Consider the following 20637-nt stretch of genomic DNA (forward strand, 5'->3'; position numbering starts at 1 on the left):
AGCCGGGTCCTGCCTTCTGCGCTGCATGCTCAGTTTGTCACATAATACATAATACATCTGTATTAGGTGAAGAAGAGCATGAACAAGCGATCAGTGGATCACTTGTTCAAGCTAACCTGTAAAAGTAAAGAAAAATAGTTAAAAACACTAAATAAACACACTTTTTAATGTAAAGAATTAATTAAATAAAGTTAAAGTCCCCTAAACACAAACATTCCCTATACACATCTAATAAAGTAAAAAACCTGAAAATCACCATAATACCCCACATATTTGGAATCGCCGCGTCCGTAACAATCTGTAAAATAACTCAGAAACATTATTGGGCCCGCTCGGTGAACGCCGTAAAAACAAAACGCGAAAAACTCGCCAAAAATGTAAATTTTCATAAAATCCCTTCACAAAAATATTCCAAAAAGTGATAAAAAAAAAGTTATGTGCACCAAAATGGTACCACTGAAAAGGACAACTCAACACGTAAAAAAAAAAGCCCTAAACCAGCTCTGTCAACCCAAAAATATTAAAGTTAAAAGATAGCAATGCAAAAACAAATGAGATTTTCTTTATTTATTCGTTTTTTTTCCTGTAAAATTGTAAAATATATAAAAAAAAATATATAAATGAGGTATCACCGTAATCGTAGTGATCTATAGAATAAAAATATTATAGTATTTTTAGTGTACGACCCCCAAAATATACAAAAAAAAAGAAACCCAAAATTGACAATTTTCTTTTCCTCCATACATTAAAGAGTTAATAAAATCTCACCAAAAAGCTACAGACGCACTAAAATGAAGTATCTGTAAAGTGCATCTCATTTCGCAAAAAATAAGCCCTTATATGTCCAAATTGCCAAAAAAATAAAGATTGTATAGCCAATATAAAGTGACAATGCATAATCTGCTCTGAATGGCGCAGCTCCCCCCTCAATGCCCTGGCGTGTGCCCATATAGCAGGTTACCACCACATAGGGGGTATTGTTGTACACGGGAGGGATTGGGTATCAAATTTTGTGAAGCATTTTGGTATTTTATCCACTGAGAATTTGTACATTTTTATGAAAAACAAATTAATTTAGCCAAAAAAATTTAATTTCAAAATTGCATCCGATTTTGTTCTAACCCCTGTAAACCAATTAAAGGGTTAACAAACTTCATAAAAGTTGTTTTACGTACGTTGAGGGGTGTAGTTTCTATAATGGAGTAATTTATGGGGTTTTACTTTTATTTAGGCCTCTCAAAGTGATTTGAAACCTGAGCAGGTCCCTCAATAGCAGGATTTTGCTTTTTTTATGAAAATGTGAAAAATTGCATCTGACGTTCAAAGCCCCATAACATCTTACAAAAAATGATAGTATGTATAAAAAAACACGGAGGCATAAAGTAGACATTCGGCGAATCTTAGTTATTATGTTTTTTGGTGTAATGACTCGTGTGGAAAAAGTAGAACATTTTGAATTTCGAAAATTGAGAATTTTTCCAAATTTTCACCAAATATCTGATTTTCTCATAAATAAATGGAAAACATACCACCAAAATTTAACTAACATGAAGTAAAATGTGTCACTTTTAGTGACACAGAGCAGATTTGAAAAAATGGGCCGTGTCAGGAAGGTGAAAAGTGGCTCCGGCGTTAAGGGGTTAACAGTCTAAATAAAGTCTTAATAATATGATTTTCGGCCCACTTGTGCTTTAGTCTCTTGACTCTTCAGGAAGTAGTAGAAAAAAATCAAGCACATATTTAATTTTTATAATTTGTGGGGATTTAAGAATTATTGAAAAAATTTTTTGAGCATTCTCTAACCCATATTTTAACATGGACGTGACCTCTTAGATCACTCAGTCTCCTTTCTCTTGTGGGGTTTATGTATGACCGAACTGTTATACCCTGTTGTCCATAGAAAGCAATAAGTAGAAAAAGGACAAAACCAGGATCGAATCTGATGCAACATGTATAGATACGTTACATTTTTTTTTATCAGGTCCTGCTTGGCCTTGTAGTGAAACCAGGGCATGCATGGCCTTGTGGTGCTATCTGGTCATGGTCTGGTACTATGGGGTCATGCTTGGCCTTTTATAGCTGCCTTCTTCCAAAAACAGCTCCACACTTGACCATGGGTAGTCCATTGTATTGCAACTTGGCTCCATCCATTTCTATAAAACTTCTAAAATAATAATAATAATCTTATTTATATAGCACCATCAAATTCTGCAGCACTTTAAAATATTTTTGTAATGTTTTACAACCCTAAATCTGGCATCTATATGTAGGTCCTTGAAGTCCGGTGAAGCCCTTCAATGACCCTTACCTCTACTTTCTTCACAACATGATTATCTCTGGTTATACAATGCCATTCCTAACTACAACCGGCTGAATGTCACTACACAACACCACATTAAGTCTATTAGTTCCATCTGCTTGACTAATGTGGTACACAAGGGGTCTGCTTCCTGGAGGGTATAAGAAAAACGTAACTGTATATAGTCCAGAAAGATTTACTCCATTGACTCACAACTTCGTCTTTTATTTTCCTTACAGGGGAGAAAAAGAAAACCAGGTCCATAGACAATGAACTTAATCCAGTATGGAAAGAGGTAAGTGCATTGGAACCTTAAAAACATTCCCTTCAATTTAGCAAATTTTCTTGAAGGTTTTACGAGAACTAACGCTGGAGATCTTTGGGGACTAGACAGTCCCTTTTACAAAAGCCAAATAATACACTGTGGAAGTTGGCCTCTATAGTGGACTTGGCCTATTGTAAGGGCTGGGAATCTGCTAACCACCAATGTTGACCTTCATATGAGAAGGTTCTCCAAAAGATGACCGTTTCGATCCGCCCCCGACGCTTGCCGGGCCCCCGCGGCCTTCAACAGTCAGGCAGGAGCCTCCGTGAGGGGCAGCACAGGAAATAATTAATGGTGAGGGCAGTATACGAAATAATGAATTATGAGGGGCAGTATAGTAATTAATGGGGGGGGGGGCAGTGCATTCAATAATTAATGGAGAGGGGTCCCAGTATATTTAATAATTAATTGGCCCAATATATAAAATAGTTTACAAGGGGGTGCAGTATATTAAATAATTGAGGGGGGCCCAGTGTATGCGGATGTGGTCACATGTACCGCTATTTATTTTTAAACTTTAGTCCGGCCCTCCAACGGTCTGAGGGGGACAGTGAACAGCCCCCTATGTGTAAAAAGTTTGGGGACCCCTGGCTTATACTGTAGATGCTGTATTATTCAGCAAGGAAGCATAACAAGCACTGGAGGATGGATAATTCCCAGAATAAAAAAAGTAATCTTTTTCAACATAACACATTTTGTTCACGACAAAGACAGAAGAGCAGAGCGATGCATCCTGGCTTCCAGAAATATCCCCCCGTCCTCCCTTTTCAACAACAGAAATCAGGGAACCTATAAGGCCCAAGACTCAAATCCAGTCCTGCAGAAGTGATATGCTGCATTCACTTCAGCTGTCCTGAACCTTTGGTGGGCAAATGTAGGTTTTTGCAGAGTTCAAATAGGGGGGGACAAGGATCACCACAAAATCCATCAAGAACTAGTCCATCAGATGGATCCTATAAAAATACATCCATGTTGCCTGTTGGCATATGCTAGTACAATTATTGACTATAAAATTACCTTAAAGTAGCACGGCAGAGGCTAGGACAGTCTCAAACTTCCCACCAAATTATTCTTGGATGAGATCCATCACTATTGAGGCTGAGTTTCCTCTGTCTCAATCCATATTGGTCCCGAATTTTCAAATAATATTTTGTACCGTGGTTATAAATAATAGTTGAATGTGACCTCCTGGAAAATCTCAGCTTTGTCAGCACAACAAGGCACATTTTTCTTGTATTAGAGGGGGTCTCGCAGTGATTAGAGGCATTGCAGTGTTCATGTCATATCCTAATGATATTCCTCCAATGTCATAAATTAAAAAAAAAACTTATTTAAGACCCAAATGATTAAATCAGTGGGGGAGATTTATCACTGACTTTTTGGTGTAAAAAAGTGTTGTTGGTTTTTTTTTTTTTTTTGCATAATAATATTCTTTTATATAGCGCACACAAATTACACAGAGCTTGCCAAATCGGTCCCTGTCCCCAATGGAGCTCACAATCTAATCAACCGACCAGTATGTATTTGGAGTGTGGGAGGAACCTGGAGAGAACATACAAACTTTTTGCAGATGTTGACCCTGGGACTTGAACCCAGGTCTCCAGTGCTGCAAGACTATAATGCAAACTACTAAGCCACCATGCTCACCTACAAAAAATCGCAAGGGCCACTGAGAAATAGTGGGCTAAATATAGAACCACTGCTCGTGCAACACTAGATTTATGACATGTGATTTTTTTAAATAATTCAAAAAAAGTTGCAAGGTCACTCCACTCCCCTCCTGGCGTATGTGCTGTTGCAATTATTTTACTCTACTTGCAATAATTTAGCGATTTTATTTTTAAAGAATCCCAGAGAGATTTATATTAGTGCGGCACGGGACTGAGTGAGTAGCACTTTTGCCTTGCAGCGCTGGGGTCCTGGGTTCAAATCCCATCCAGGTCAACATCTGCGAAGAGTTTGTATTTTCTCTCCGTGTTTGCGTGGGTTTCCTCCAGGTCCTCCGGTTTCCTCCCACACTCCAAAACATACTAGTAGGTGGATTAGATTCTGAGCCCGATGGGGACAGGGACTGATTTGGCAAACTCTGCGCAGTGCTGCAAAATCTGTAGGCACTAAATAAATAAAGAATTATTATTATTATTATTAGGACAGATGCCAAGTTAATCTGAAAAGAACCAAAGACTGACATAGAATTATCGCAAGGACCTTATCTAATGATACATCTCCCCAAATATCTCAATATTTTCTAGAAAATATCCAATTTTGTAAAATATTTTACAGAACATTTTAATTGGCAATTAATCTTCACTTACAGCTGTTCTGACCCAAATGGATTTTACTAACTGAAAGAAGTAGAGTTTCCTAGTTGACTCTCTCCTCAAAGTTTATGAATCAGAAATGACTGTGTTTATGTTAGAATAATTATGAAAGGTCTTAAGAAATAGTGGCCGTTTATTTGTAGGCTGTTTTTAATTTCACAACTCGTTCACAATCCTTTTAACAGGAGAATTTCTTAATTTGTAAGTCCTATGTATATCAGTAAACTTGTATCAGTCTCTCAAAACCTGTGCTGCTATTCTGTGATGGGATGACCAAATAATGTGAAAATCCTGTGATGGGGTGACCAAATGCCCTTACTAAAATTGATGCATAGAAAAGGCGGACAAGGAAGACCAGAAAGCACTCATTGGGGCACATTTACTTACCTGTCCACGTCACAATCCCTGATCTGGAATACCCAACGAACATGGATTGTGCTGCGATTAACTATGAGCCTGCGCCCGATATCCTGCATGTGTCGCTCCCCGCTCAGGTCTGCCAGAATTCACCTTTTACTTCCTGGTGCATGTAAGTGCTTGGCTTGCGACACAATTTTAAAGTTAAAACCCGCAGTTTGTCCGAATCCGTCGGATCGTCTGGTGGCCCGCAATGCCCTTCTAAATCCCTGTTCCGGCAGCCTTATCCCCGAAAAGTCGGAAAACCTGACGGAAATGCTGCTGCGGGACCCTTAGTAAATAAGCCCCATAGAGTAGTATTTTGTAGTAATAATTTACAAAAAGTTGATGATTAGAGTGAGGCTCCCCAGAGTTGTGCTAGTACCAGGGGTACTGTATGGTGCTGTCAGTCGACTGGATCTTTAGAACACAGTAGCCACACCGGTCTGGATCAGATATAATCAGTAGAGAAGTGTTTGTCGATGCGGCACATACTGGTAGTGAATGGAATCCGGAGTAATCTTTTAAAAAAAAAAACTTTTTATTGGTATCTCAATAACACAACAAGTTTTGGAATCTCAAAGGTTTCCTTTTTACAGTGAGATGAGGATGGGAGCTCAGTGTTAGGAGGCTTGCCAGAGCTGTCCTACTAAAATTGACTTATTGGCTATGTGTTTACTCTGGAAGAGATGGGGATTATATGTCAGAGGGACTTCGGACATTGCTAATTCCTTGCTGTTGTCTGACCTGAGAATACGATAGGATTATATTATTTCCATATAGACCCCGTATGTGCCCATCATTAGGAACCTATAACCTGTTTTGTTGCTTGATAACTCCTAACAATGTCCCTGTTTTATTGTCCAGTGTTGCGGAGCTTTCTCTTTACGTATGGTTTGTGAACCTACAGTGGATGCAGTGTGTATGAAAAACTGTTTGGCTCTGGAACTAATTCGCCTGTAAGGGAACTAATAGAATTTAGATTCTCATGACCGGGGGTGGGGAGCAGACTTTATGTGGTGGCTTCTATCTCCGTAACATGAAATAGTTGTGGTTAATATAAAGCTACATATATCCTGTTTCACACTTTCTCTTCCAGCTTCTTGAGTTTGATCTAAAGGGAATACCCCTCGACTTCTCCTCCTCATTGGATATCATCGTAAAGGACTTTGAAACAATCGGAAAAGACAAGTAAGTAGTGCAAACTTTCTGCAGGGTTTTATCCAACCTGGTGTGATATGATGGATATAGATAGGGCAGTCGTAGGATAGTACCACCAGCATCAGTGTGTGCATTGTACAGGAAAATGAATTGGAATACATTGCTTATTCTTAGCGACCTGAAAATTTCATCTACTGCTTTGCACAGCTTATTAGAATTGTATTAAATCTGTCGTAGTATTCATAATTCTCATTGTATTGCATTGTTTTGGACTACCCATTACAGGCGGTCCCCTACTTAAGGACACCCGACTTACAGATGACCCATTGTTAATGACGAACCCCTCTGCCCCCTGTGACCTCTGGTGAAGATCTCTGGATGTTACTATAGTCCCAGACAGCAATGATCAGCTGTAAGGTGTCTGTAAAGAAGCTTTATTGATAATCCTTGGTCCCATTACAGCAAAAAATTTTGAAACTCCAATTGTCACTGGGGCAAAAAAAATCTACAATTCTAAAATATACAGTTTCAACTTGCATACAAATTCAACTTAAGAACAAACTGTGGATCCTATCTTGTATGTAACCCAGGGACTGCCTGTATACAGGTTTAGGTAAAGGGGCTGTGTCATTTTATCTTTATCCACAGGAGAGAAGATAACAATCCGATTGGAAGAGGTCCAACTGATAGGAACACAACTGATTATAAGATTGGGGGTCCCTTTATCACTAATTAATGCAGCGGGGGGGTCAGGCATGCATCCTGGAGATCCAGTCAATTGAATCATAGTTGACGCTCCCATGGTATTGAATGAAGAGGAAAGACACATGCTCAACCTACCTCTCCATCAATTTTTGAGAATGGCGCCACTATTCTCGTGAATGGTGGCGGTACCATTGATTGGACCGACCAATCATATTGTTATCCCCTTTTCTGTGCATAGAGGATAATATATCTTCACACAAACATTTTTAAACATATACATTTTTTACCAGAATTGGCCCAAATACGGGTGAGGGGTCTCCAAACCCTTATCCAACAGATGTTTTCTGCAGAAAGAAAGATCAGGCATGTTGAATCTCAGTGTCTGACCAGAGGTGCCTGGTAGAAATGTACTGCTCCCTCCATCTTGACGTCATGAAGTTTATTCTGGATAATTTGGTATAGATGTGCATCCTTATAATAAACATCCTAATAATAAAAGTATAGTAATAATAGTTTAGGATATGTACTTTCCCTTGTTGTTTTTTTCATGTTGCCTTACTTACCCTTTTAGGTTTGTTTGCATCTGTATTCTCACTTTTCCTTTTTTTCACTTTTAAATAGTATACATCCTCCTTCTTAGGAATATTTGTTTTAGTGAGCTTATCTTTTGTATGTATAATTAATATCAGCAAATAGAATGGGTGGGGTGAAAGGTTCCCTTCATATCTCTGTATAAGAAAACACACAAGCTATAGGCGTGGATGCCTTATTCTCACCGCCAGCGCCTTTCAGAGCCCATGTTTGTCCGTGAGTCAATATGTAACAAGGGACATTTAAAAGTGACAGAAGGGAACAGCACCAAGGAAGGCTTTAACTTACCCGTCTGACATCACTGTTTTCATTTACATAGTGAAATGAGAATATGCAAAAATACTTTGTACTGTGTAAAATGTGAACCGGTACCAGGCGTAGCTATTACAGGTCATAAGAGAATTCTTCTGGTTCCCAAATCTTGACATCAAAGCCACTAGGCTCAGGCATTTGTGCTCAATATCTGTTACTTAACGGGAACCTGTCGAGTAAAGCTCAATCAGAACTTGTATTACTCATTATACGTTTAATTAAAACACGGCAAATCTCTTAATACGTGTGATGTTTCATGGGGCCCATGGGGCAAGAAGAAGCGACAGGGGATGAGGTACAGTCTGTATGACCAGAAGCGCTCCCATCCATACAGACTCTTCCCACTCCGTTTCTTCTGTGTTTCTCCACTTTTCGCCCACAAGGCTACACTGCCCAAACGTCACATGTATTTGTATAATTTCTGTGTTTCAATAAAACCTATAATCGGATATATAAGGTGTGCTTGTCTTTACTGTGCAGATATTGATGTGGGTACATGGGTTCTATAGCACTAGAATTACATCGACATGCATATATACACTTTGTCCGCTTTTCTTGAAACTTGCTCAGTGCTTTAAAGAAACTTGAAACCTATACATCAGTTTCACTGTGTATACACAGCAGGGTCCGATGAATGTGCAGTCGGTCTGGGGTGTACTGACCTGCCTTCATTGAACCAGTGCTCCACATAAGTTTTTGGTTTTGTTTTTTTGTTTAGAGGACATCTACCACCAGGATGAAAGACTGTATGCAAATAAGCCTGAGGGGCTCCAAGCTCCATTAACACCTATGTATACAGTCCTTCATTCTGGTGGTAGATGCCCTTTAACATGGTCACACACAGTGCTTCTATACAGTAGGTTCGTAGGAACCTGTGGTTATCCCCAATCATTTGGACAGATGTTCTTTAAAGGGAATCAGTCGGAGAGATTTGGGACACCAAACCACTAGTCTGTAAAGAAAAAAAACAAACTACACTTCCCTTGACCTGCTCTCCGCACCTCCATGCTGATACATAGGTCAAGTGCAAAATAGCCAGGGTGTTCTACCTGGGCTTCATTGAATCACTTTGCAGCCGCGGGGAGCACTTAGAGTTTAGTCCAATGTGTCTTATCTCTAGGTAAGTACAAATATTTGTTTGTTTTTTAGCGCTCACAGATAAAACTCATAACTGGATGATGTGGGACACTACATCACAGGTCCATAAGGACCTGTAGTTGGGTTAATGTTCCAATGTGCCCTGACAGGTTCCATTTAAAGAACAAAGCCTTAGCTATTTATACCTGTTGTTCTAGTATTATGTAATATGAAAATAGGGAAGCAGTCATGGAAGTCTGCCGGTAGTAATTGTATTACCGTATATACTCGAGTATAAGCCGACCCGAGTATAAGCCGAGGCCAGTAATTTTACCACAAAATATTGGGAAAACCTATTGACTCGAGTATAAGCCGAGGGTGGGAAATGCATTGGTCACAGCCTCCCCAGTATATAGCCAGCCAGCCCCTGCCCCAGTGTATATAGCCAGCCAGCCCCTGCCCCAGTGTATATAGCCAGCCAGCCCCTGCCCCAGTGTATATAGCCTGCCAGACCCTGCCCCAGTGTATATAGCCTGCCAGACCCTGCCCCAGTGTATATAGCCTGCCAGACCCTGCCCCAGTGTATATAGCCTGCCAGACCCTGCCCCAGTGTATATAGCCTGCCAGACCCTGCCCCAGTGTATATAGCCTGCCAGACCCTGCCCCAGTGTATATAGCCTGCCAGACCCTGCCCCAGTGTATATAGCCTGCCAGACCCTGCCCCAGTGTATATAGCCTGCCAGACCCTGCCCCAGTGTATATAGCCTGCCAGACCCTGCCCCAGTGTATATAGCCTGCCAGACCCTGCCCCAGTGTATATAGCCTGCCAGACCCTGCCCCAGTGTATATAGCCTGCCAGACCCTGCCCCAGTGTATATAGCCTGCCAGACCCTGCCCCAGTGTATATAGCCTGCCAGACCCTGCCCCAGTGTATATAGCCTGCCGCCGCTGCCGGACAGATCGCACAGAAGATATACAGGGGTCACCGGAAAGGTGAGTTTAGATATATTTATTTTTTTGACTCGAGTATAAGCCGAGTTTGGGTTTTTCAGCACATTTTTTGTGCTGAAAAACTAGGCTTATTCTCGAGTATATAAGGTATCTGTATATCTTATTGCCAACAGGATAAGGTTTTACAGCAGTATTTGGACATGCACCACACTGCACCCTCATGCAACTTCCTAAAGCTAGAAACCTACTCATGATAGAGATTGAGAGGGAAAAAATTTTTTGAAGCTGTTGGAAATTGCCCAAAACTTTCATTCTTACGAAAAGACCAAGTAAAAGTATTGTAGCTGTGGCTTCCTCCCCACTATCCATTCGGTCTCTGCTAATTTCCATGGCTGGGAACTCTGTAGATGGGCGTGGAGCAGGTTAGATTGGCATTTACCGTGTTCCCAATTATTAAAGTGTAGTGGCTTAGCCACATGTGCCTTTCCTGGTTCCCCTGGCAGATTACCACACTTCACAATAAAATTTCATACTTAATAATCTGCATCAATTTAAAGGGTTTCAATGTGGACATTGAAGGATATGCAACCACTGTCCTATTCGCATAGGTCTGGCTGCAGTAGTGGATTATAATTTAGATGGTTTGGGCGGTAGCCCGGGCCCATGGCCACCCAAACCAACCACCAAATTGATACTGAGAAGGAACTTCAACCATGAAATACTCCTGCATCTTGTCCTGCTCAGTACACATGTACACTAGAACCATTTCTGGACCTCTTAAGGTCCTGAAAACGCAGATTCAAATCAGGCAGAAGGGACACCAACTCCATTCCCCAGGAAACTTGATTCTAGTATTAGATGTAGGAAGTGATTCCAGACTTTTAGGGACTATAATATTCATAAATCCCAGGACGCATGGTAGTCGTAATCCACTCCTGGTCTGGTTGGAAATTCAGTGGCACATGATAGACTAGTGATGGCGAACCTTTTAGATAGAGTGCCCAAACTACAACCAAAACCCACTTTTATGTCGCAAAGTGCCAACATGACAATTTGAGTAGTAACCTATTGATCTCTGCTGTATCACAAGTTTCAATCGTTTTGGCATCCTGAGGACACCAATACAATAGAAAGCAGGAGACATTTGGATTGTAGCTACCCTCCAGGCTCCCCTGAAGAGGAAGCAGTAGCTCTAACGATAATCCATCTCTGTCTACACTTTCTCGCTCCTCCTGTAGTCCTGGCAGCCAAGTAGGTGTCACTTTAAAATAGCACTGAGCGTGGTGCACCCTGGGCTGTCTTGAACTGAAGGAGGAAGCCTTGAGTCCTATCTGGTAAATTCTGTGCTGGGTGCCCACAGAAAGGGCTCTGCGTGCCACCTCTGGCACCCATGCCATAGGTTCGCCACCACTGTTATAGACAATGCAAAGCATTGAATATAGTTGAATAAAGATTACAGTATATGGTGTGAAAAGTACAAAAGTTCTAAAATTCTGGTTCCATTAATATGGGTTTGACATTCTTGTGGGTTATTGACCATCATCTGTAGTTGAAGTCAGATTGTCCTAATCCACAATCTATGATTAGTTATTAGAAAATTCAGTGATGCACCTTTTATTTTCCATAATAGCTACTTGTTCTTTCTGGTCACATGACTGTGAATGGACACTTCTATACAACAAGTAAAAATAACATAGACATAACATAATGGTGGATGTGGTTTTCCTGATGCTTTATGTGTAACTGCATTATTCATTGTATTTCATTTACGCACATTGAAGCAGATCTCCTCCTCCTCCTCCTCCTCCTCCTCCTCCTCCTCCTCCTCCTCCTCCTCGATGTGCAGTATAATAGAATATAGTTTTGTCTATGGGTAACACATGTGGTTAGTGGCTTCTGTATCTCATACCACTAGGTTGGTTGGTTGGTTTCCTTGTTACTGTTGTACACCCCTCTCCTAGGTCTTATGTCTGCACATTCCTATGTTACTCATTATTTCCTGGCTGAGTGAACTTTGTGAGTTTTCAGTATACATGGAAACTTTCCAATGACTTTCTTTGCGCTGTTTGGGATTGGGAAGAGATGTGCTGTTTATCCACTTTTACAGAACTATTGTGATGGCAATCGGGTTTCTCACTTAAGGGACTTCTACATTAATTCGACCTTTGTTTAGAAGGTCATCTTTCTAGTAGATTTTTCAGATGGATGAGGAAACCCCCTCAAATAATTGTCAGCGTGTTTGGTTTACAATCCTCCTGGTGGTAGAAATCCTTTAATATACTGAAGGAATATTCTGAAGTTGTCTTTGTGCACAGTATACTTTTAATTGAGCAGGCTCTTGGTAGAGAGAGGGCTCCCTTCTGGTTCATGTCATTGCACACCTTTCATACTCTGGAAAGCTCTCATCCCCCTTCCCCATTCAGCCACTTGTAGTAGAGAATAGAAAAGTGAACTTTAGATGCATACATACTATAGTTAGTCTAGGGTTGCTTCGCATGTGAAAATGTGGCTCCTTACATGCCCAGGTTTAAAGGCTATTCCAGAGAACTTCTTAGTTATTCTTGCCTTTAGACAGGCATCATCTGTACTGGCATCTTCCTTGCAGTATCCAACACCACATCACTCATCACCACATAGCTATTGCCGAGCCTGCTCTATTCACATCACTGAGCTGTGGTACCAGGTACAATGTCGGGGCAGTGCCTTAGGGGGTGCAGTTGTAATAGGGCCCAAGGGGCATAGGGGGGCATAAGGTGTCACTTTTGCATATGAGAAGACTAGTCCTATAAATCGTACATTATAATCGGAAGGCCTGGCACAGACTTTACACTGGGGCCCATTAGCTTCAAGTTACGCCGCTCCCTAAGGATAAACATAAAATGCTATAAACCTTAAAGTTAAAGGGTTTGTCCACTTTCAACAAATAATTGATATGGCTTGAGTAAGGAAAAGTTATTTTCTGTAGCTTCTAAGTTTACTTCCAGTAGATATAATCTGTCCATGTGATGTGATAGACTTACAGGAGCTCGAGCCATTCTCATCACACAACTCCTATTACTCTCATTGATGATAACTGCTCATGTACCTGCCTGTCCATCACATACGCATGGACAGATTATGACCACTGGAAATAAACATTGGAAGCTTTCTATAGAAGTACAGCAAGCAGAGATCTAGAAAACCATGAGGAATTGATACAGAAAGTATATTGACAAATTGTATACCGGTAACTTTTCATTACACAAATAATATCGATTATTTACTGAAAGTGGACGACCCCTTTTAATGGTTCTAAAAATAGGAATGTACAGGATCGGGCCACTAGGGTAACCAACCCCTTGCTACTTGACTATGCAGACTCCATCCATGGATCTTCTGGTTGATGATACCCACTCGTATACTTGGGCACAATAGGTTTAGTCTTTGCACATAGAAACGTGTTTGTGAAACGCTTTGAAGCAAGGGACAATTATTGTCTCTTTTTTTGCTTCTAATTGACATTGTGCCATATCTTGTTGACCTTGAGTGCGCAGCGTTGGGCTCATGTGGAGGAGTTCTCTCTGTACACACCGTTACTCCGTCACATTTTCCTCTGCTCCAGGGATCTCCATATTTTATGTGCGTACAGTTAGTTATTTTGGCTGATTTCCCAGACTGCTCTCTAAAGAAAACGCGACTTGCTTCAGCACGATCTGGGCAATAGTTCAAGTTGCAATCTTAATAATCTTTTTTTTTTTTTTTTTTTTTTTTTTTTTTCTTTAAGTAGTTTGCAATCTTTCCAGGCTTATAGGTCTGTCTTCTTCTAATGTCTGAAGCACAACAAGAAGCCCACTGATTGAGGAACATTTCATAGTGTGAAAATGTAGCATTTTTTTTTTTTTTTTTGGTGTTTTTTTAAATTGATGATTTATTCTTGGGATAGTTCATTAATATCCATTCATTAATAATAATGAATAATTCATTCATTAATATGTTGTAGAGATCACAGCATTTACAGTCTTTGTGCTGTGGATGGTATAGTGCAGTGATGGAGAACCTATGGCACGGGTGCCAGGGGTGGCACTCTGAGCCCTTTTTGTGGGCACCCAGGCCTTCACCCCAACACAGAGTCTGCCAGCTAGGACTCAAGGTTTTCTTCTCTGATCCAATACAGCCCAGGACGTGCCATGCTCAGCGCTATTTGGCTGCCAAGACTAAAGGAGGAGCAAGAAGGTGTGGATAGAGATGGATTGTTATTGGAGCTCCTGCTCTGGGTCCCCTGATCCTTCCTCTTCAGGGCACCCTGGAGGAAGCTATAATCTAAATTTCTCCATCTTTCTATTGTATTGGTGAACTCAGGACGCCAATACGATTAAAACCTGTGATACTGCTTAAATTGTCATGTTGGCACTTTGCAACATATAATTGGGTTTTGGTTGTAGCTTGGGCACTCTGTCTCCAAAAGGTTCGCCATCACTGGTATAGTGAATGTGGTATTGCAGCTTGACACCATTCACTTGAATGGGGCTATGCTGCACACAGGCCCCATAGGCCTGGGATGAAGAAGCGTTGCCAGTGTAGTGCCATGACCACTTCAAAATTGCTAATGCATGGGGGCTCCGCCAATCCATTATTGATATACAATTCAATCTATGAATGATTTTTCCCCTAAGGACATGTTATGACTAGATTATTTGTCCACACTGACAAGGTGATCCGTTCCCTAGGATCTGATGATGGAATTAGTTCGCCTCCGAAATGCGTAGTAAAATAATAAAAAGACATCCTCGCTACTTCCAAGTTGGGACTCCCTATCTTAAATGCTGAAAATGATCCAATTTCTGATTCGGGCACAATCTCATCTTTTCATAGAGATGAAAGAGGGAGTCTTTTTCTGCAGATAAAGTGCACAGGCCATTAGGTGAGCAGAGCCTCTTGCCTCAGGCAGCACCAACTAGAGCAAGATGAGGGGCAGCACCAGCAGCGCAATTAATTGCTACAATGCAGGATTTGACACTTTGAAATAGAGTCTCTGTGCCTTATGTCAGCATTCATGTGTAACACTACATGGAGTAGTGTCAAGTAACCTGATATTTTACTACTTGACGAGGCAGAAGAGGCGCCATTGGTTGTGTCTGATATTAACGCTAAGCCCCATTCACTTTGAAGGAGGACTGCAGTAGTAGATACAGTTCACAGATAAAACTGACCCCCTTTTCTTTACAATCCCTTGAATAAGTGTGGATTACAGCTATACATTTTTGAAATGGTTTTATGGCGCCTATAAACATTATAGAGCCAGAGCATCACTTATCACATGCCTGCGTTCAAAATCCCATGGAATGGCTTTTAGATATGGCGATCAACTTCTATAAATAACTTTCCTGTTTGCAGTTGATACTTTGTTCTGAAGAATAATGCATTTGTATACATTATTTTACGAACCATGAATTCTAAGGATATTGCAATACTCCGTTGCATAAAATGTGTTCTTTTAGTTCATGGAAGTTCATGGTTTAGGGATTCTGGTAATGTCCAAAATAAACTCCTTATTCTGCTCATATTTGGTTCCAGTGAATGAAGTGCTTTAAAATTTTACCATTTGTGTTATCATCTTTACTCACTACAGTACAGACAGTCCCTGGGTTACATACAAGATAAGGTCCATAGGTTTGTTCTTAAGTTGAATTTGTATGTAAGTCGAAACTGTATATTTTATAATTGTAGATCCAGACAAAAAGTTTTTTGCCCCAGTAACAGTCAGTTTAAAAATTTTTTGCTGTAAGGGGACCAAGGATTATCAATAAAGCTTCATTACAGACACCTTACAGCTCATCATTGCAGCCTGGGGCTATAGTAAAGAATTCAGAGAGCTTCACCAGAGGTCACGGTGGGCAGAGGGGTCCAACTTTAATTAGGGGTCGTCTGTAAGCAGGTGCCCTTAAGTAGGGGACCACCTGTATTATATGTACAGCCAGCAAACTCTTAAACATACAGATTGCAGAATATACTAGAGCTACATCCATATCTAATTTTTATGATATGCTCCATGTATATGCAGGGAAAACTCCCTTCCTTTTTGCCTCGTTCTGAGTTTGTTACATACGGTGGGAAAGTATATACTAAAAAAGACAGGGGTCTTAAAGTGCATTCCCATTTTAGACAATAATGCACAGGATATCCCATCAATATAAGATAGAGGTAGTTATCACACAATTTAGTATTCTACTAGTTACCGCGAGATCCTATCAGTAGATTTTGCTTCATTGAACTTTCATCCCTCGCAGGTACGGTCTGACCTGTCCTTTTTAGAATTCCCTCTTATATGTGAAATCTTGCCTGTAAAAAAAATAAATAAATAAATAAATAAAAAGTCATGTGGAAATGAGCAGAGAAGAGTCATATTTGCCTGAGCTAAGTCACTTTTAGAGACTGCAGTAGAAGAGTCACTTCAGATCTAATTGGTTGTGTAGTAGCTAGAAATATGTTTTTGGTTTCATATTAAAGATAAGAATTTCTTTCAGATCACATCAGGCTTGTGGTTCTGTGATCTACAGAACCAGAGATACAGACAATTAATGAAATAGGTGGCAACTGGATCTTTATCTGCAGCCTGTGTTTCCAATTATGTTTTTAACTGCCTGTATCTCTGGTTTTGTAATTCAAAGAACCTTACCTTGATATGATCTGAAATATTTTACCTTTAATATGACACTAAAAGCATGATTCTAGGTACTATAGAGCTAAAGTGACACTTCAGCTTCAAAAGGTGACTCCTCTCAACTGATTTGCATGCGACTTTGGAGGTAATTTTTTTTTATAGGTATGGGGACATTTCGTACCCTAGCTGAGGGTGACTTTTGGGGTAAAATCTGGTGACTTTGTGGCCCTTTAAGACAGAGATAGGTGGCCTCAACTAGGAGGATACTCCGTCATAGGTGACGGCTGCACACTGTTGCCCTAAAACCACTTTCTGCATAAGACGTAAAGAAAAGTCTGCCCTAAATTTTACAGATTATACTTACTAATTCACTATATGATGGTACTGAATAATATATGGTGCAACAAGGGCTCGTATACTGCTCCTGCACATGGATCCTCATGTGCCTGTGTCTGCATGATACCCCTGCATGTATTTAGCTCTTTGCTGAACTATACAGGAATTTTGGAAACATTCCATGATCTGACACTAATGAAGATGTGGTTTGTGTTTCATCAGATTAATTGGAAGTACTACTATATCCCTCAAGGAATTCGCTGGAGGAGCAGGTCGATCCCTTCCGTTTAAAGGTTTAGCTCTGATGAGTGACAAGGGGCAGCCCACCGGGGTGAGTTTCTTCATGTTTGTTTGGGTCAAATTCACAGAGAGCAGTTTTTATTCCCAGGATTCTAAAGAAAGAACAAAGAAAAGATGTATTTTTCTCTTGTTTTGATTGACTAAAAATGATAGTTGTGAATCGGGCCTAATGTTTGGCCTCTTTAATCAAGAAAAAGGGATTTGGTTGCCACAAGGGGAGTTTGTGATAGAAAAACTGGCAGCAGATCACATAGTGATTATCGGAGAGGAAGTATTTACCCTTCTGTCCCTCTGACATCTGTCTCATATGAACCAGTGTTCCACGATGGGGAATGTAAGTATTCACTAAAACATTGTCCTTTTCCTCCTGATATTATGGGCATTGCCATTCTCTGCAGCGTTGAATTGTGCCCCTTCACCGATTATAAAGGGCCATATCCATTTGGCAAGGTTAACGCCATAAAACTGGAGTCATTTGCACCTGGAATGTCATGTGCCACGTTTACTGAAGGTTTTAGACCATTTTGTTCTTCAAGAAAGCAGCGTGTCCTCAGGAAAGGGGATAGTGGCCAAGCAAGAAAATTCAGTCCGTGAGCCAGAAAATTCAATATCAGGGGGCAGAAAACTAGACCAACTAATAGAAGGTGCAAAGTATAACTCGCCAGTCTTGTACTGCACCAAATTAATCATCCAGCATCAGACACAGGGATTAATCTGGGGCAGAAGAGAAATGTCTAGTTTTACTCTGCACTATTCTGATGACTGACTTATTAATACATCTCCCCCATAGGGCAGAGCTCTTAAAAAAGAGGCTCCACCCCTTTGTTTAGTCAATTCATAAACAATACCAAGTTTTTTTTTAGAAATGCAACCAGAATCCGTATTTTCTAAATCAGATTTGGCCAGGAGAGAGATGACAGGCCCTCTTTTAAAGAAAATCTACTACCAGGATGAAGGATTGTAAACAAAGCACACTTACACGCTAGTGTGCCCCCCTCCCTTTCCTGGCAGGGACCACTCTTTTATGGAGCCCTGAGCGCATCAGGCTAATTTGCATAATGATTAAAGCCTTTTTCTTAGCCTGAGGGGCTCTAGGCTCAATTAACAGGCTCATCTGCATAATTTTGAAATACTTTTTAGTAAAAACAAGAGTTTGAGAAACTCAAAGAAGAGCGGATCCTGCCAAGGGGGGTCACACACCGGCATGTAAGTGTGCTTGGTGTGCGACCCCTGATACCAATATGTAGAGCTGCCTAATCTGTGAGCACCATATCAATATTTATTTATTATTATTCTGGTGTTAGGTAACCGAACAGAACCATTTCATGTTATAGAGACTATAGATCAGGGGTAGGGAACCTATGGCTCGGGATGTGGCTCTTTTGTTGGCTGCTTCTGGCTCTCAGGCAGATCTTTAATAAATAGTGATGGCTGCTGTGTGTCTTAGACTGATCACTGGACACAGGCAGCGATGTTACCACTGCCTATGTCCTTTGTATGACCCAGTAGTGAGTGTAGTAGTATAGTGGACCCCTTGGACCACAGCGGACAATGATTTAAGCAGACACCTGGGACCGGAATCTAAGTGGCACCCGGTCTTCACCAGAGACCGCCACAAAGCAGGATGGTCTTGCTGCAGGGTGGTACCACCTGGTTGTTCCACAGGCGCCACTTATCTACGGTGGCAGCTAAGGTCAAGGTACAGGATCACTAGGCAGTCTCATGTTCAGGAACAGGCAGACGGTTAAGTCAGGTGGCAATGATGTGAGGTCGGGGACAGAGCAAGAGGTCAGGGCTGGCAGCGAAGGAGCAGAATCAGGAACAGGTCCGGGGTCACAACGGGAGTTCAACACTTGGGAAGGAAACGCTGTGGAAAGCTGCTTCATAGGCATGAAGCACTAAGATCTGGGGGGGGGGGATGCTTGGAGCCACCGGTTTTTATAGGAGCCCGGGAAGTGGGTTGCGCCAATCAGTGCTGGCCAGCCGGGACGGGAGCAGGAACATAGACAGGTGAGTGAGCTCAGTAAGGGGCACCACCACGGACAGAGGCATGGGTGTGCCTGCAATCCGAGACGTAGATCGCAGGGGCACCATGACAGTGGGACTACCTATCTACTTGGGGGCATGTGCATATGGTACGGCTCTTACGGAATAACATTTTAAAATATGTGGCATTCATGGCTCTCTCAGCCAAAAAGGTTCCTGACCCCTGCTATAGATGTTTCTGTTATTCTGATGTTTTTCTCAACAAAAGTTTCTGTTCTCAACTCTCTCCATCACTTTTACAGGCGTCTATTGATTTAATGGTCTCCTACGAACCTCCTGTGTCTCCGAATAGCAATCCAAGTGATCCAGGAGGGACAAATGTGCCAACCGAAGCAGGTATACATTACTGTATATTGAATTCCAAATGACACCATTTGTGTGTTGTTTAATTTCCATGGTGTACGCATCCTTATTACCATCGGTAGTATACAATACTAATTTCTTTCAATAAAAATGATCTCATTCCAAAAAAAATCCTTTAACCTGGCATAAGTGGTACATGATAAATCCATATTATCAGATACACACTGGCATATCGAAATGGGTTGAATAAGGGTTAAACCAAGTGCTGAAAGTTTCCCCCATACAAGTATACTGACGAAAACTACCGTATTTTCTGGACTATAAGGCTTAAAAGACTTAAAAGACTTGGATTTCCGTGGAAATCCAAAGTGCGCCTTATAGTCCGGTGCGCCCTATGTATGGCGCTGGGCAGCGGACCCTACTTACATAGGTCCCCGCTACCGGAGACCGGAGACAGCAGATCTCCAGCGGGAACTGCAGACCACGCGGCACAAACAACTTCTGCCGCGTGGTCTGCAGTTCCCGCTGGAGATCTGCTGTCTCCGGTAGCGGGGACCTATGTAAGTATGGTCCGCTGCCCTCCTCCACCTTCCCCGCTCACCTTCCCCTGGTTCCCCGTCGCGTCTCGGCATCGCGTCCCGTCGGGTTTCCGCTCCGCCCCCGGACCTCCGCCACGCCCCCGGACCCCGCGCCTTATAGTCCGATGCGCCTTATATATGGAATTATTACATATATAAGGCGCATCGGACTAATGCGCCTTATAGTCCGGTGCGCCTTATAGGGCAAAAAATACGGTACATTTGGAATCCATAGCAATTACATAGAAGCATGCTAATGGTGTCATATTAAAGAGGAGCAGTATTTTGCTATAGGA

The 20637-nt window shown here is 41.4% G+C and overlaps 1 protein-coding gene across 7 annotated transcripts in view; it reads left to right on the top strand.

Moving 5' to 3' along the window:
* The window catches only part of MYOF (myoferlin), a 116336-nt gene that overhangs the window by 19962 nt on the left and 75737 nt on the right, over positions 1 to 20637 (top strand). For all 7 annotated transcript variants that reach the window (XM_072131255.1, XM_072131251.1, XM_072131252.1 and 4 more), the window contains exons 2-5: positions 2539 to 2594; positions 6441 to 6532; positions 17337 to 17445; positions 19703 to 19796. In XM_072131255.1, coding sequence (XP_071987356.1) covers positions 2539 to 2594; positions 6441 to 6532; positions 17337 to 17445; positions 19703 to 19796 — 351 coding nt within the window. The remainder of the gene's footprint in view (positions 1 to 2538; positions 2595 to 6440; positions 6533 to 17336; positions 17446 to 19702; positions 19797 to 20637) is intronic.

The sequence above is a fragment of the Engystomops pustulosus genome, chromosome 11 (genome assembly GCF_040894005.1).
Source record: "Engystomops pustulosus chromosome 11, aEngPut4.maternal, whole genome shotgun sequence".
NCBI lineage: Eukaryota > Metazoa > Chordata > Amphibia > Anura > Leptodactylidae > Engystomops > Engystomops pustulosus.